This window comes from Talpa europaea (genome assembly GCF_964194135.1).
Source record: "Talpa europaea genome assembly, chromosome: 4".
NCBI classification, from domain to species: Eukaryota; Metazoa; Chordata; class Mammalia; order Eulipotyphla; family Talpidae; genus Talpa; species Talpa europaea.
In genome coordinates, this window is record NC_140070.1 from 29,972,858 (window position 1) to 29,986,783 (window position 13,926).

Consider the following 13,926-nt stretch of genomic DNA (forward strand, 5'->3'; position numbering starts at 1 on the left):
TGACTGCTGCTCTTTACAGGCCCACGAACGGCATTTTGATCAGGATGTTTGGTGTTGGAAACCAAGAGCCTGTTTGCTGAATTCTCCTCCAAGTCATTCAGGATCACGCTAGTCTCCGGAAGGGCTGAGGGTGCAGCCAAGTGCCACCCAGGGAAGGCACACCTGGAAGCCATTTTCAAGAACTTTTGCCACAGGTGTAAAAGACTCCAGACCTGCAAAGATGCTGAAACAGATACTGTCACAGATGTACATAGATCCGGATCTGCTGGCAGAGCTCAGCGAAGAACAGAAACAGATCCTGTTCCTCAAGATGAGGGAGGAACAGATCCGCCGATGGAAAGAAAGAGAAGCAGCAATGGAAAAAAAGGAGTTGATGCCAATGAAATCCAGACCCAAGAAAGGTACACTTGTGTGAATGTGTTAGTAGAATGGTTCCCAGCTTGTTTAACATTTCACACTAGTTAGAAGCACAGCAGGTGCAAGTTCCAGTTTGGTGTGGTGTTGAGGTGCTAATAGTGCCTGAAGTCTGTGTGCCTGCACGTACTTACATGCACATGCACAGCATTTGCCATAGAGCTGCATCTCTCTAAGTGGGTCTCTTATTTGAAGCCAGACTGATCTTAAGCTGAAATAAAGTTACCCATTGAATTTGATTTCAGGGGTATTAAGGAGTGTTTCTATCCCCTTTATTGTCACAGATACTGAGTCTTCTCTCAGCATATAAAATCCTTGTATCAGCCTCTTCAAAGCTATCGTGTTTGCATTTCTGGGACTTCATGAGATTTTTCTTTGAGTTGACTTTTTCAGGGAAACTCCTTCTTAAAATCAAATTCTGCTGCAAGGAAAAAAGTCATGATGCTTATTTTGTAGCAGAGTTAAGTTTTCAGGTGTCCTTCCTGACCATAGGGTCACTGGTAGCTTGAGGGGGCTTCTGGAGACCCCAGGGGAGGAGTTCTTTGTGTATCAAGACTTAAAGCATACACACAAACAGACGTAGAAAAGTACACATTAACCACCCCTCCCCACCCCAAATTCTGTCATGGATGAATACCTAAGCTTTAAAAAAAAAAACACACACACAGCCTTCAAGGTCATTTACAGAGGCTTTTAAGACCAAATTCTCATTCCTCATTAAGCCAGGAAAATGAAAATTTGATAAAAGCATTCAGGGTTTCACTTGCATGGGTATATACACACAGACTCAAAAAGGAAGCCAGTGCAGTAACCTTTAGATTCTACTGCCTTTTGTTAAAATCTTTTTCTAAATAAGCCGTTATGGTATGGAAATGATATGGAAATACATGAGTATCTCATTCATTATTATTATATTCTTATCAATAGCAGCTATTTATTAGATACCTATTTTTGCCAGCCGCTACCCAAAACACTTTTATATGCATTATGTTTCATCTTCATAAAACTACTACAAATCTGCTATCAATTTGTCCTGTTTTACAGGTAGAGAAACTTAGAATCAGCAGAGTAAATATATGCAAGGTCACACCCCAGTATATGCCTGGATTACTATGCTGGACTTCACAGTACTCTACACCACTCAAAACAGAATTTTTCCTTCAACAAGAAACATGTCCCAACTGAAGTCAGAGTTTGCCAGCTATAACAGGGCCTTGTTGGGCCCCATGTCAGCGAACATAACATATGAATGTGGTGGGTGACTTTGGGGATGAGTAAGGCTGAAAGATTCTTGCCCCAGTATCAGTGGCCCAGAGTACAACTTTGGGCATTTTACATTTGGACTCCTTGCAGTAACTTAAGATAGTAATTCAGTTTCTTTGCTTCAATTCTTCCTTCGCAGAGTTTTGAATCTGCCTCTCAGAAAACCTATATTACTTTGTTAAGGTTCATGAAAAAACATATTAATATACCTGGTGGAAGTTCTATCAGTTGATAATTTCATGTCAGTAGTTTATTATCCCCTTAAATTTAACACTTGAAAAAAAAAATAAATGTTGCACTCAATTAGTTTCTCTTTTGATTATAGAAAAAGTTTGAGGTTCTTCCTACAATTTCCCCTAAAAAGATAGCACTTCTCTACCTTTCATTGTTTTCTGTCTTTGAAGATAAAAATCTTCACAGATAGTCCAAGGTGGTATTATCATGGCTGGTGCTCCCAAAATCTCCCTTGTGCTGTGGACCCATTAAGCCCCTGGCTACTGTTTGTTGAGGCCTCACCATATGTTTTTCTGGTTTTATGCCTATTTCCCTGCCTCCCCCATCCTACCCAATACAGCTGGCACTGGCCGGGTTACATTCTTCTTAATTCTCAGCCCTGCTGTGGCTTTGGAGACTGTACCTTTCTTGCCTCACTAATAATGTCTCATTCCTTTACACCATTCTAGAGCATCACTAACAGCTCTTTCATTGTCATCTGGTATTTATTTTTCTCTACAAATATAGAGTCTATTATAGTGAGTTTTTCCAAAAAGGATTGCAAGTTGTGTAGCCCAGGAAACTCTCAACCTGGAAACTCTCAACCTTTTAGTAATTGTAAGGCTACAGTAGGAGGTATACTGAAAAACCATCAAAAGGGTGGACTTACTGAGTGATAAATCAGAAAATCATCCACAATGTGGTGGGGAAATGTGCTTCTTTGTGGCAGAGAGAATTATGAACTGCTCTGCTTGCTGGGGTTAAGAAAAGGTTAAGGTCTAGGGCTGCGTCATCCAGAATGGAAGCCATTGCCACATGCAGCTGCTGAGATGTGAAATGAGGCTAATCTAGATTGAGTGTGCCAGAGTGCAAATTACCACTTTTAAAGCCTTCTTAGGGAAAAAAACAATGTAAAATAACTTTATATTATTACATATTGACATGTTAATATTTGGGGAAAATAAAATATGTAATATTAAATTTCTCCTGTTTCTTTTGATTTTTTAATGTGGCTACTAGAAAATGTATACACATGGATATAGATCACATTTGGACATGTTGCTCTAGACTGTAAAAGTAGCTAGCTGTATCAGAGCCTGAGCTCATGCCTTAAATATATTAACTCATTAAATAATCACAACCAAGCCTAAAGCTGAACTGCTCGCATTTTACAGAAGAGGAAAGTGAGGCTGAGGGATACTCACTAACTTGCCCTGGTCAGCAATAGTAAGTGGTGGAATTGGACTAGATTCCACATCAGACTGTCCCAAAGCCGGTGCTTTTAATAAATGTGCTGCCTGCAGTTTCATAATGGTTTCTATTGTCTGTAGGTGTTTGCACACATTTAAACACGTGCTTGCATTAGGGCTGTGCCGTGGAGACGTGTCATGTATGACTTTTTTCCTGTAACACAAACAGAGGAGGGCCTCCACTTAGCAGAGGGTTGTTTCACCAGATCTCTCTAGTTGATAGAAACCTAACACAACAGGCTAGCATCTGATCTCTATGTGCGGTGCAGGGCAGCCTCTGTGTATCCTTGAAACAGATTGGGACTCATGACGCTTCCTCTGCTGGATTCTCCTTGTGCAAAGCCTTTTCTCATTCATTAGAAATAAATAAAGCCATTGCTTTGTGCTCCCCCACCAGGCCTTTCTCCTCTCCTTGCTCTTGAACCCGCTGAGGTGACTCCACTCCCAGACATGGTCTGATATCAGTAGATTCCTCAGTGTCAGGACTGCTGAGCTGCCTCTCAGAGCCTCTGTCTCGGTGTTGTGGGTCATTTGATTGCTCCACGACAGTTTCCTTTTCATGTCTGTCTGACCCTATTTACCCAGGGTTCTGAGGGGGGCCTCATTCTGCACTGGTTTGTAACCCTGAAATATGGAAGAGGGACTCATGGATTCATTTGAAAATTTACTGAAAACTAGGTGCTGGGAAATGCACACAGACAACATTTTGTGTAGTTTCACAATGTTCACAGACTCATAGGTTCACAGCTCCTAGGTATGGGTAAGATCCTGTATTGTTTCCCAGTGTCCCTTTTCTGCCTTTTAGGGTTACCTGCCACCCTATGCCTGTGTCTCTCCAATCCACATTGCTAAGCCAGCCTCTCACCTGCACTTTGGTCTTGTGTCAGTTACCTGGTAAGCATCTCACTGGGATGACTCATAAGTGCTGCAAGCTTGAGGCAAATCCAGTTCATCAGCATCACCCAACTCTCCCCATCACCCCCAGGACTGAGGCTGCCTCTCATTCTCTGTCATGACCAGGGGTGTGGCTTTCTCCTCATTACTAAAGCAAGAAACCCAGGAGCCACCTTGGTTATTCCCAACCTCACCACACACCTAGTCCCTGAACTCCATGGATTTTACTTCATCTGCTCCACTCCATTCCATAGGGCTTTTCCCCCACCACAGTACTGGTCCATCAGTATGTGCCAGGCATTGATGTCTATGTTGTATTTATGCACTTCTATTTAATTCTCATAAAAATTCGGCGAGGCCAGTGTTGTGCCCTACATTCCTACAAATAAGGAAACAATCTTAGAAAACGTAATTTGTGTGGGTCGCTGGGAGAGCTGGGATTTGAATTCATGTCCAGCTCAACTCCAAGTCTGTTCTGAACCACTGGTCCTGGCCCCACCTCCTGCCTCAGTATCTGTCCCTCTAACTCTGAGCTTGCTCCTGTAACTGGGTTTGGCTTCCCCAACATCCTTTCAGTCTTTTTGCCTCTAAAATAAGCATAAAGATTTATTTACATTTTAAAAGATGCACTTTAGTGTTAGTAAGTACAGGATTATACAAAACTAGCAAGCGATGGAGGGAGCAACAGTGGTGAGTCATTTCAACAGGACTTGACCTTGGCCTTCACTAAAATGCACCTGGGCTGGATCTACCCCTCCCCTCCCCCATCCTGATCTGTGGGCAGGACAGAATGTGACGGGGACTCCACACATCCCAATTGGCTCAGCCAAGCCTTTTTTATATTCCTTTCCTGATGTCCCTTTTGCTGGGTTCCCTTTTTGCTCCTAGAAGTGCTACAATTTGGATGTCACATTATGAGGCTGCTCTAAACACAGATTTTTGCAGTTTTGAGTTCTGGTTCTGATTGCACTAGCTCTATGATTTTAGGCAAGTTACTAACCTCCCTGAGTCTCAAGTTTCTCATTGTAAACTTGGGCAATAACCTTAGAAGATACTCTAAATATTCCATGGCATGTGTGGCACAGACATCCATCAGAAGGGACATGAGCATAGCACCCTCCACCTGCAGGCACTGCTACCCAGGCATTCTTTAGTGTCTGGTTCAGGGGGTGCAGTATTCTACAGGAGAGGCTGGTATGGTAGGAGATGCTGGGATGTTGGAAGTTTGGGGAACTCAAATATAGTGATATTTTTAAAACCTGGGTATTGGTCGTTACCCTGTTTATACCTTCCCTGATGACGCCCTAAGTGCATTTAGTATGTACATTTGTTAGGAGGCCCCTGCTATTGAGGCTCCTCGACTTCTGTTCACTCAGTCCTTGGTCTCCTCTTTGTGGGGACAGACTGGACAAATCTCTAATGCTCTCTTACCCTAGCCCCTCACATCTCATAATATTCTTGTCCTTCCAATTGAATCCAGTTGCAATGGAGAGTGGTGCTGACTGTGCATTGTACAGTCCCAGCCCCTGCGGGCCCTGAAAGATGCATGACCTGCACTGGGGCAGAGGGTCCTGCCTGCAGCCCCAGACCCCTGCTGGGCTAACCACCCCTGCAGAAATCTGACACTATGGGGATGTGAGTAGCCAGGCTCTCATAGAAGACTGGAATCAGCCTGGCCGTTTCCTTGCCAAGGATGTGCGTCATCCTGTTTTTATGTGATATTACACAACTCTGCCCAGTTAGCATTCTATATGGTGACTGAGGCATGGATAAGAGTCATTAGACAGTGGTTCTCTGTAGCGTGGTACCAAGCAGAACTGACCCACTATTCTAGAAAGTTGGTTTTAGAAGAAATCAAGAACCCTAAGATAGCATACATGATGAACACTGCAGTATATAAACATGATTCAAGGACTGGAGGAAACTTATAATTAAATGGAAGTACTATAAAAAGTTCCCTCTCTCAATGTCCTCTTATTAAAGAGTGCATATAAATTCAAGGTGAAGGAGACAGAAAATCCAATGTCTGGACAGCATTAAATTAAGGCAAGGGGCAGTGCCTACCTCAGGGTCCTGTGACTTTGTACCTTTTTCTTAAGGGGGTTTGCTGGGGAGAGAAGCGGGGTCCTACACATATCACTTTTCAGCACTGAGAAGACTAGCTCTTCTCGTCAATGCTGTCTTCTTTGCCTGTTCCCGGCACACCCCTTTATAGAGAGGCCGTAATAGTCTTCCTGCATGCTGGTGTGCAACTGAGGGTGCAGAGACAACACTCAGTTTACGGCAATGACTTCCCTACCTGCCAAAACCTTAAGGAGGGACTCGAGTGGAACCATTAAAAGCCCCTCCAGTATCTGGGCTTTCAGATCCCTTTTAAGAGCTTTGTTGGTGAGGAACAATTTGAATAGGGATGATGGAGTACTGCTGTGGCAAGAGTCCATTTTTTTGCATCTGGCTCAATCTGATTTTCTGTATCAAATTCCATCCTCTTGCCTGAAAGAAGCCACTGTTTCTTATCTTCTCCACACTCTGACCTCGCCCTCCTTCACAGTTTCAACATCCTGGGCCTCTCCGTTGGGTCTCTTCTCTACTTTTAGTTTCTAAGCACCCTCTTGTGTTCATAAGCGATGCTAGGATTTCTCTCCCACTCCTCTGGCCCCCAGAGCAGCGGCTTCTCCTCTGAGATTACCCCACAGCCCAAGCGCTCCCAGGAGGTGTTTTTGGGAGGGCATGCACCGCACTGCACCAAGCAGAGCTGCTGGACTGTCCTCATTCTCCTCCTGACACCCTGGCACTCTGCCACTGGCCTCTTGGGTGTCTTCCTGCTGTCAAAAAGTACTAGTAGAGGGGGCCTTCCCAGTGGCGCAGCAGGTTGAGCGCAGCGCTGTGAAGCTCTCTGCAGCCTCTACAGTGTGGGTTCAATTCCCGGCCCACTGGGGAGATACCGACACGGTGCGGCAGACCTCTCCTGCCTTGCCTGCTGCTCCCCTCAGCAGTGTGTACGGTCCATCTGCCTGTTCTATTCTCCACTCTGTCTCTGGTGAATCCTCTCACCCTCCCGTGCCTTTGACTGTACCCTAGCTCTTGTATAAATAAAAATAAATCTTTAGAAATAACCCACACAGTTTGGTTCCAGTACTAGTAGAGTTATTTAGATGAAGGTTGAGAGATGGACATAGTAAAAAGTATTATTAGTGGCCCTGAGAGTGTAATGTACGGAGTTTTATGAAGTATGGCAGCTTTCTAAAGTTAATGAACCACTTGCATTTCCTCAAACACTGGAGCTAGCAGGAACAGCTCATGAGGACACTCTGGGGTTGCTTTTCCTTTCATACTTGGGTGCCACTTATGCTGTTTGTCCACTTGTAAAAACAGGGTGAGACCAGTTTCTCTGAGTGGTACATTTGATTCCTTTTATGGTGAAGACTGATTCTCCCCGCCACTTTCCTCCTCACCCCATCTTTCTCTCTCTCTCTCTCTTTTTTTTGAAGGAGAATATTGATCACTTTTGTCTACAGAAGATGCAACAACATATGTTTAGCCCAGTTTAGTGGCAAATTCTTTAGCCTTTGTCGTCTCCAGCTTGACAATATGAGCCACAGATTTTGGACCAAGGATGTTGCCTATACGATGACAATAGATGTCATCATATCTGTCATTATAGTCAGTCCTGATAGCTTCTACCAGCTTAGCCAGGGTCCCTTTGTCTTCCAAGTTAACCTGTGTGAAGGTGACAGCAGCACACGTTTTCTTGTGGGCTGGACACCCCAGCCTTATCTTCCTTTGTTAATACAGTCGGAAACCCCCATTTTCCAACACAGGGCAGGCAGGAAGATGACCAGCTTGTTGGGGATTATGTCACATGCCGAAACCACCAGCTGGTCCTTCTTGTTCTCCACCAGGGTGGGGACAGTATTAACCTCTGCTTGACAGATAGGTGGCCTCTCCGTGGGGACATCCCCTGAGCCAGCAGCTTCTTCTCAACCCAGGCCAACAATCTTTGCTTCTTGTCTTACTTGATCTCTGATGTGTATTTGGGGACCAGCTGAGGCCTTTGAGCAGCTATTTGGCCATCCAAGGCCTAGTGAACTGGTTAATTGCGGGGCCAGGGTGGGTACATTCTCAGCTGCTTATAGAGAATGGCCCTTGCCACTGCAGCCTGCTGTAGGGGACCATTTGACACAGCGCTAAGTTCCCTTTTGGGCTGACTGTCCTGTTCATGCCAAAGTTCTTAGGTCTTTTCTCAAATGAGATTTGCCACATTGTGGCCTCCTGCAACTTCACACTGGCAGGGTGGAGACCACCTTCTTCCCGCTGGCCTTCTTTCCTTTCAGCATTTTGGACAGCAGCAGGAGAGAGTCCTCTCTCTCTCTCTTCCTTCCTTCCTTCCTTCCTTCCTTGCTTCCTTGCTTCCTTCCTTTCTTCCTTCCTTTCTTTCTTTCTTCCTTTCTTTCCTCCTTTCTTTTTCTTTCTTTCTTTCTTTCTTTCTTTCTTTCTTTCTTTCTTTCTTTCTTTCTTTCTTTCTTTCTTTCTTTCTTTCTTTCTTTCTTTCTTTCTTTCTTTCTTTCTTTCTTTCCTTCTTTCTTTCCTTCTTTCTTTCTTTCTTTCTCTCTCTTTCTTTCTCTCTCTCTCTTTCTTTCTCTCTTTTTCTCTCTTACTTTCTTTCTTTCTTTCATTGAACTAACATTTGTTTAAAATACTGTGGTTCAGCGACACAGGCTCACACATCCTTAAATATATGTCACCACTCCACACCCACCACCAAGTCACCTCTAGTCCTCCACCAGAGTCTACTGGGGGGACTTTCTCTTATAACCTCCATTTCACAGTCAGAATTCTAGGGCTTGCCTTTGGTTTCATCCCATATCTTTATTTAGAATTTTGTTATACTGCAGAAAGTCTCCACTGCACTGAGAGAGGGGAGTGGGCCAACATAAAGAACAAATCTGACTTTGAGTAGCCTGCTTTCTAGAAGTTAACAATAGAGTGGACACAGTGGACAGAAGATGATTTACTTGGAAACCTTCTTCTACTGTGTGTAAGAAGATAAGATCCAGGCCTAGTGGGGCTTCCTATCCTGTAAGCACAGCCTAGCCCAGCTTCCCATCAGGTACCCTTTTCCATATACTCAGCAGGAATCAACTATGAACCAAAATTACCAGGAAGGTCTGTTCTAGGTGCTTAGCTTTAGGGACTGCACCTCTTGACTTTCCTAGATATGCCCCATCTTACCCAGCTTTCTGGGAGGATGACTTGTGTGTCTACATCTCAGGAGCATGGGAACTAGGATGAAATACAACCCCAGCCACCAATGTAAACAAAGGTTATTTAAGTAGCTTCACCAAGTAGCTATCACACTGCCCATAGTACTTTCTTCTCACAATCTGGTGTGAATCTCTGAGTCACCATGTATGTAAATAATAGGAGAGTGATGATAGCAGTTAACCCCTCATGAACTGCTATTATGTGGCAGTCACTAGAGCAGTACCTGGTGCACCTCACCTGCCCACTGCCCTCAGCAATCCTAGGTAGTACATATTAGTATTCCCATCTTGCAGATGAAGAAATTGAGGCTTAAAGGAATTAAATAATTAGTCTAAGTCACACAGTTAGCAAGGGGCAAGGCTAGAATTTGAGTTCTAGCCAATCTAACTCTAAAACATATGTTTTTTACCCAGCAATGAGCCTTAAAACGAGAGTAGAAACACCAACCCCTGGAGCAGCTGTGTATTCCTGGGTTATAGGAGATTCTTAGACTTCAGAGGTCCTGATATCTGTTAGCTCAGTGACCCTAGAGGATAATGCCAACAATGTGTGTCTGCTTCTTAACTTCTTTATTTATAAAATGGGGAATTGCAAAACCCAACACTGCTGTGGCCTCTCCTGCTGCTGCCCCTCCCACTGCTCCCTGGGGTGGACTTGCTCCTGAGCAGAGTGGAAGTGCTTTGCCTCATCTAGTAGTTCCCACTCTCCCCCTAAGACCTAAACTGTCTAATAATGGGAGACATGATCTATGATTGAAGATATTTGTTCAATTCAAGTTTTGTTTTGCTTACAGAAAATGGCAAATCTGTCCACTGGAAACTGGGAGCCGATAAGGAAGTCTGGGTCTGGGTGATGGGGGAACACCATCTAGATAAGCCTTACGATGTGCTCTGTGATGAAATTCTTGCTGAGCGGGCCCAGCTGACAGCAAAGCAGGATGCAGAAGACCTCAGGTATGAGATCTGCAAGTCAGTGAGAGGCTGCCAGACTTTACGGAACAGTGTAAAGAAGCCCCTTCCCCACAGTGAATGGAGTGGTATTTGAGGAACTCAAAAGAACTTTAGATCTCTCTGGAAAGTTTCTTTAGACTTTTGGGGGTTTTATTCCTTCACACAATGCTATCAACTCACCTGTCCCACGCCCCATTTGTCATTCCAGTTTGATCTGGATGTGGCTTGCCCAGGGATCTCTGGATTCACCAGAGCCATCCGTGAACAACATAGACCAACCCAGCTGGTGTCAATGCCCACAAACTCCTATAACTTTAAAACCATGCGTGGGCACATGGACATACAGGAATTGTCTGATCGTGAGAGGGTTGTGTGCTCTAGCCATTTAGTTTCTGAATCAGGAGTTGAACAGACTTGGGTTCAAATCTGACTGTACTGTTAAGTGACTTTGGAGAAATTGTATAATTGTTTCGAGCCTCTTACAACAAAATGAGGATAACAATGCCATCCTCATAGGGTTGACATGAGGGCTATGTTAATTCTTCAAAAAAACCTAGCAAAGGGCTCAGTGTAGTGTAAGTTCTAAGTACATAGTATCTATTACTGTTTTTCACATAATTTGAATGTTGACATCCGATTTGCAAAATCTTTCCATGTTGAAGAATGTTTTTGCAAGTCCTTATTTGTTTCTCTCCAGAAAAACTCAGTCCAAAGAATGCACGAACATCTTGAAAACAGCATCACATAGCTATGATCTGCAGACTCCAGATAATTGGGAGACTCAGAACATCAGTAAGAAAGCAGCAGGAGAGGAAGAACCAAAGCAGAACGCTAGATCAGCACCCACTCTGGAAAGACAGACAATTCCAGTGAGTCCTAATATCGTAAACATGAGGAATTTCATAATGGGGGAGGGAAATATAGGGGTCATTGACATGCGTGGAATCTTAAATTGATTTTTCTGGGAAAAGTCCCTTACAATGTGAAGGCCTAGCTGTTTATTTCATTTTAGGAGGTTTGGCTCACCTTCTACTTCATTAAAAAAAAAAAAAAAAAAAAGGTAAACTATCCCTTTTTCATGGGGCTAAAGGTGTGAGGAAAGAACTCTCGGAATAAAATTCTGCATTTTAAGAGAATTTCGGAGTTTATTTTTCCCAGCCATGTCTTTTGTAACAGGGACTATATTTTTCTGTGAAATGCCAGAAGTAAACATGCAAGGCTTTGTGGGACATTTGCTCTCTGCTCTGTACACAAAGGAACTGCATGGCCTTGCTCCAACAGAACTTCACCTACCAAGACAGGCAGAGGGCTAGCTTTGGCCTGTGGGTGGTAATTTGCTATCCTCTAACTCCGGCACGTTTGTAATCTAGATGATGTTCCACTGACTCTTCTTGCTTTTGTTGAAGACTGAACTTCAGTAGCTCTTTCGCCTCATAAATCCTCCCTGTGATTGTAGGACAGCTATTGCCCTCAAACAACAGAATTTTATACTTGGTTTCTGAGTATAAAATTTTATGTTTCAGGTGGTTTTAAAAGATCAAACATAATTTGCTTCTTGGACTATAGTTTGAAAGAACAACACAGCTATATCACGAAAGTGCCTTCCTTATCAGGAATTCAATTACCCTGAGAATTACCAGGGGATTTGCAGTTGATTGACTTGATTCAAGTCTTAAGTGCCTCCTCACTGCCTGTGTGTGTCCTTGATCCCTTTGTGGTTAGCAAGCAGCAATTCAGTTATCTCTCCTGCCTACTTCATGGTATGGTAATACTCTAATAATTAATAAGCTGAGGGTCTTAAAATGGCAAAGCAAACTGCTAAGTCTCTCATCTAATCCTCACAACAGTATAAAGCAGGGACTGTTTTGTCCATTTTATAGGTACGGAAACTGAAAGTAGGTATGAGTGCTCTACTTGCTCAAGGTCTCTGTGGTTGGTAAAGAGCTGACTCAGGATTCAAAACTAGATCTGCCCCACCCCCAGGTTATTCCTTAACTATTGTACTCAATTGCTTCATTTATGTGTGCCATGTGAAGAAGCTTTATAAATGCCTATAAAAATGAGGCTAAAATATTTAGGGGTACAAAATTCTAAAATGTGGTTATATCCCAGGGTACTTTCCTCACATCTGCATTGAAGCACCTAAGTTTCCCCAGACCTGCTTTGCACTCAGTGTGTTTGATAACAACTCTCTCCAGACACCAAGCCCCTATCTAACACCCCTAAAATGAAGGCCAACACAGCAACAAATCCCCTTCAACAGTAGTTCATATATGTTCTTATCTGTGTTCTTGAATTACAAACCTTTCCTAAAACATATTTTTTTCAGAAGTATTTAATACAAAATATTAAAATAGTAATTAAAATAGATGCTAGTTATTATTTTACTGTATCATAAATATTACATGGAAAGTGGCATGTTCCATTCCTTAGATGTCTGCTAAACTATCATGTGGAAAGAAACTGGGCAGGTGGGGAAGGAAGCATTTGGGTACAAGGAATATTTCAGTTTGTCATATTATATATTATATTTACATATATATTTAGAAAAATAGAATGATTGAGGGATTCACTCATTCATTTCAAAACTGTCCTTTATGTGCTAGTCATGGAATTACAATGTTGGAGTAAAAACAGAACCACTGCTGTCATAAACTCTATAACTGAGGAGGCAGGGGAGACTTCCCATACAATTTACATGACAGTAAGTCTCCAAGGAAAAGGATATTTTTCTATGTGCCTCCAATCCAGTGGAGTTTGAGCAATGCCAGTGATGCAGGGTAGCTTTGCAGAGGAGGTAGAGATGATGGCAGAAGCATGACTGGGGCTGGGGTTCCAGTAGGAGCTGTGGCGTTGAGGAACGAGGCTTTGAGAACCAAAGAAGGCTGTGTGGCTGGAGTGACTGCGGGGAGCATCAGACTAATGAGAGGAAGGGAAAGCTGGACAACAGGATCTTGGGGCTGACTTCACTGTTTTTGATTCTGTTTTCCGAGAACTATTAGAAATTTTCAGTGATTTTTGAACCAGTCTGACCTGATCCAATTTATATTTTGGAAAGAACTGATCATTCTTGGATCAGAGTAGGTAGAACAACAAGGTATAGTATAACTCTAGTTTTTAAGCTTGAATCCTGGGAGAATGGGCGGGTGTGTCATTAGCATAAACAGAACATCTGGAGAAGGACCTAGTTTCAAAAGATAGCAAATGTCTAGTTTGGAGACATCAAGCGTTTCTTATGCTACTCGAGGTTGCAGTAGAGATATAAGCTATTTTTTACTTAATAATAAAGCACATGCAATTTGACTTAGAGTTCACAAAAGTTCTCGTGTACTTGACTCTTCACAACACTCCTGTGAAGTAGTCAATGCAAGTATTATTTCTTTTGTACAGATAAAGAAACTCGAATAGATACTCAAAGAAATTATGTGCCCCAAAATTACAGTTAGAATGTCCTCTCATATAACTTGGACAGTTTAAAACAGAATTCATCATCTTCCCTGCAGCTACTGTCTTAGACAAGAACTCTGGTGAGGAAGGCAGCCCAGCGCTTTGGCAGTCATCCAATCCATATATGATTCCAAATGCAATTCAGGTTTGCATAGTGAAGGTTTCCATGTTTCAGCTGTAATTTATTTCAGCTATAATATCTAGAACAATATTGTCATGCCTTAAAATTG

At 43.0% G+C, this 13,926-nt stretch overlaps 1 protein-coding gene and 1 pseudogene across 2 annotated transcripts in view; one reads left to right on the forward strand and one right to left on the reverse strand.

Annotated features, from left to right (window-relative positions):
* Positions 1-220: 220 nt before the first annotated feature.
* Positions 221-13,926, forward strand: part of SH2D4A (SH2 domain containing 4A) — a gene marked incomplete at both ends in the record, with an annotated part of 45,571 nt that continues 31,865 nt past the window's right edge. Inside the window, 3 exons of the mRNA XM_084231043.1 lie at positions 221-401; positions 10,093-10,252; positions 10,947-11,118. Of these exons, the coding sequence (XP_084087169.1) occupies positions 221-401; positions 10,093-10,252; positions 10,947-11,118 (513 nt within the window). The remainder of the gene's footprint in view (positions 402-10,092; positions 10,253-10,946; positions 11,119-13,926) is intronic.
* Positions 7,572-8,371, reverse strand: LOC311169706 (large ribosomal subunit protein eL8-like; annotated as a pseudogene). The gene has a single exon. The product of its transcript is annotated as a large ribosomal subunit protein eL8-like (transcript).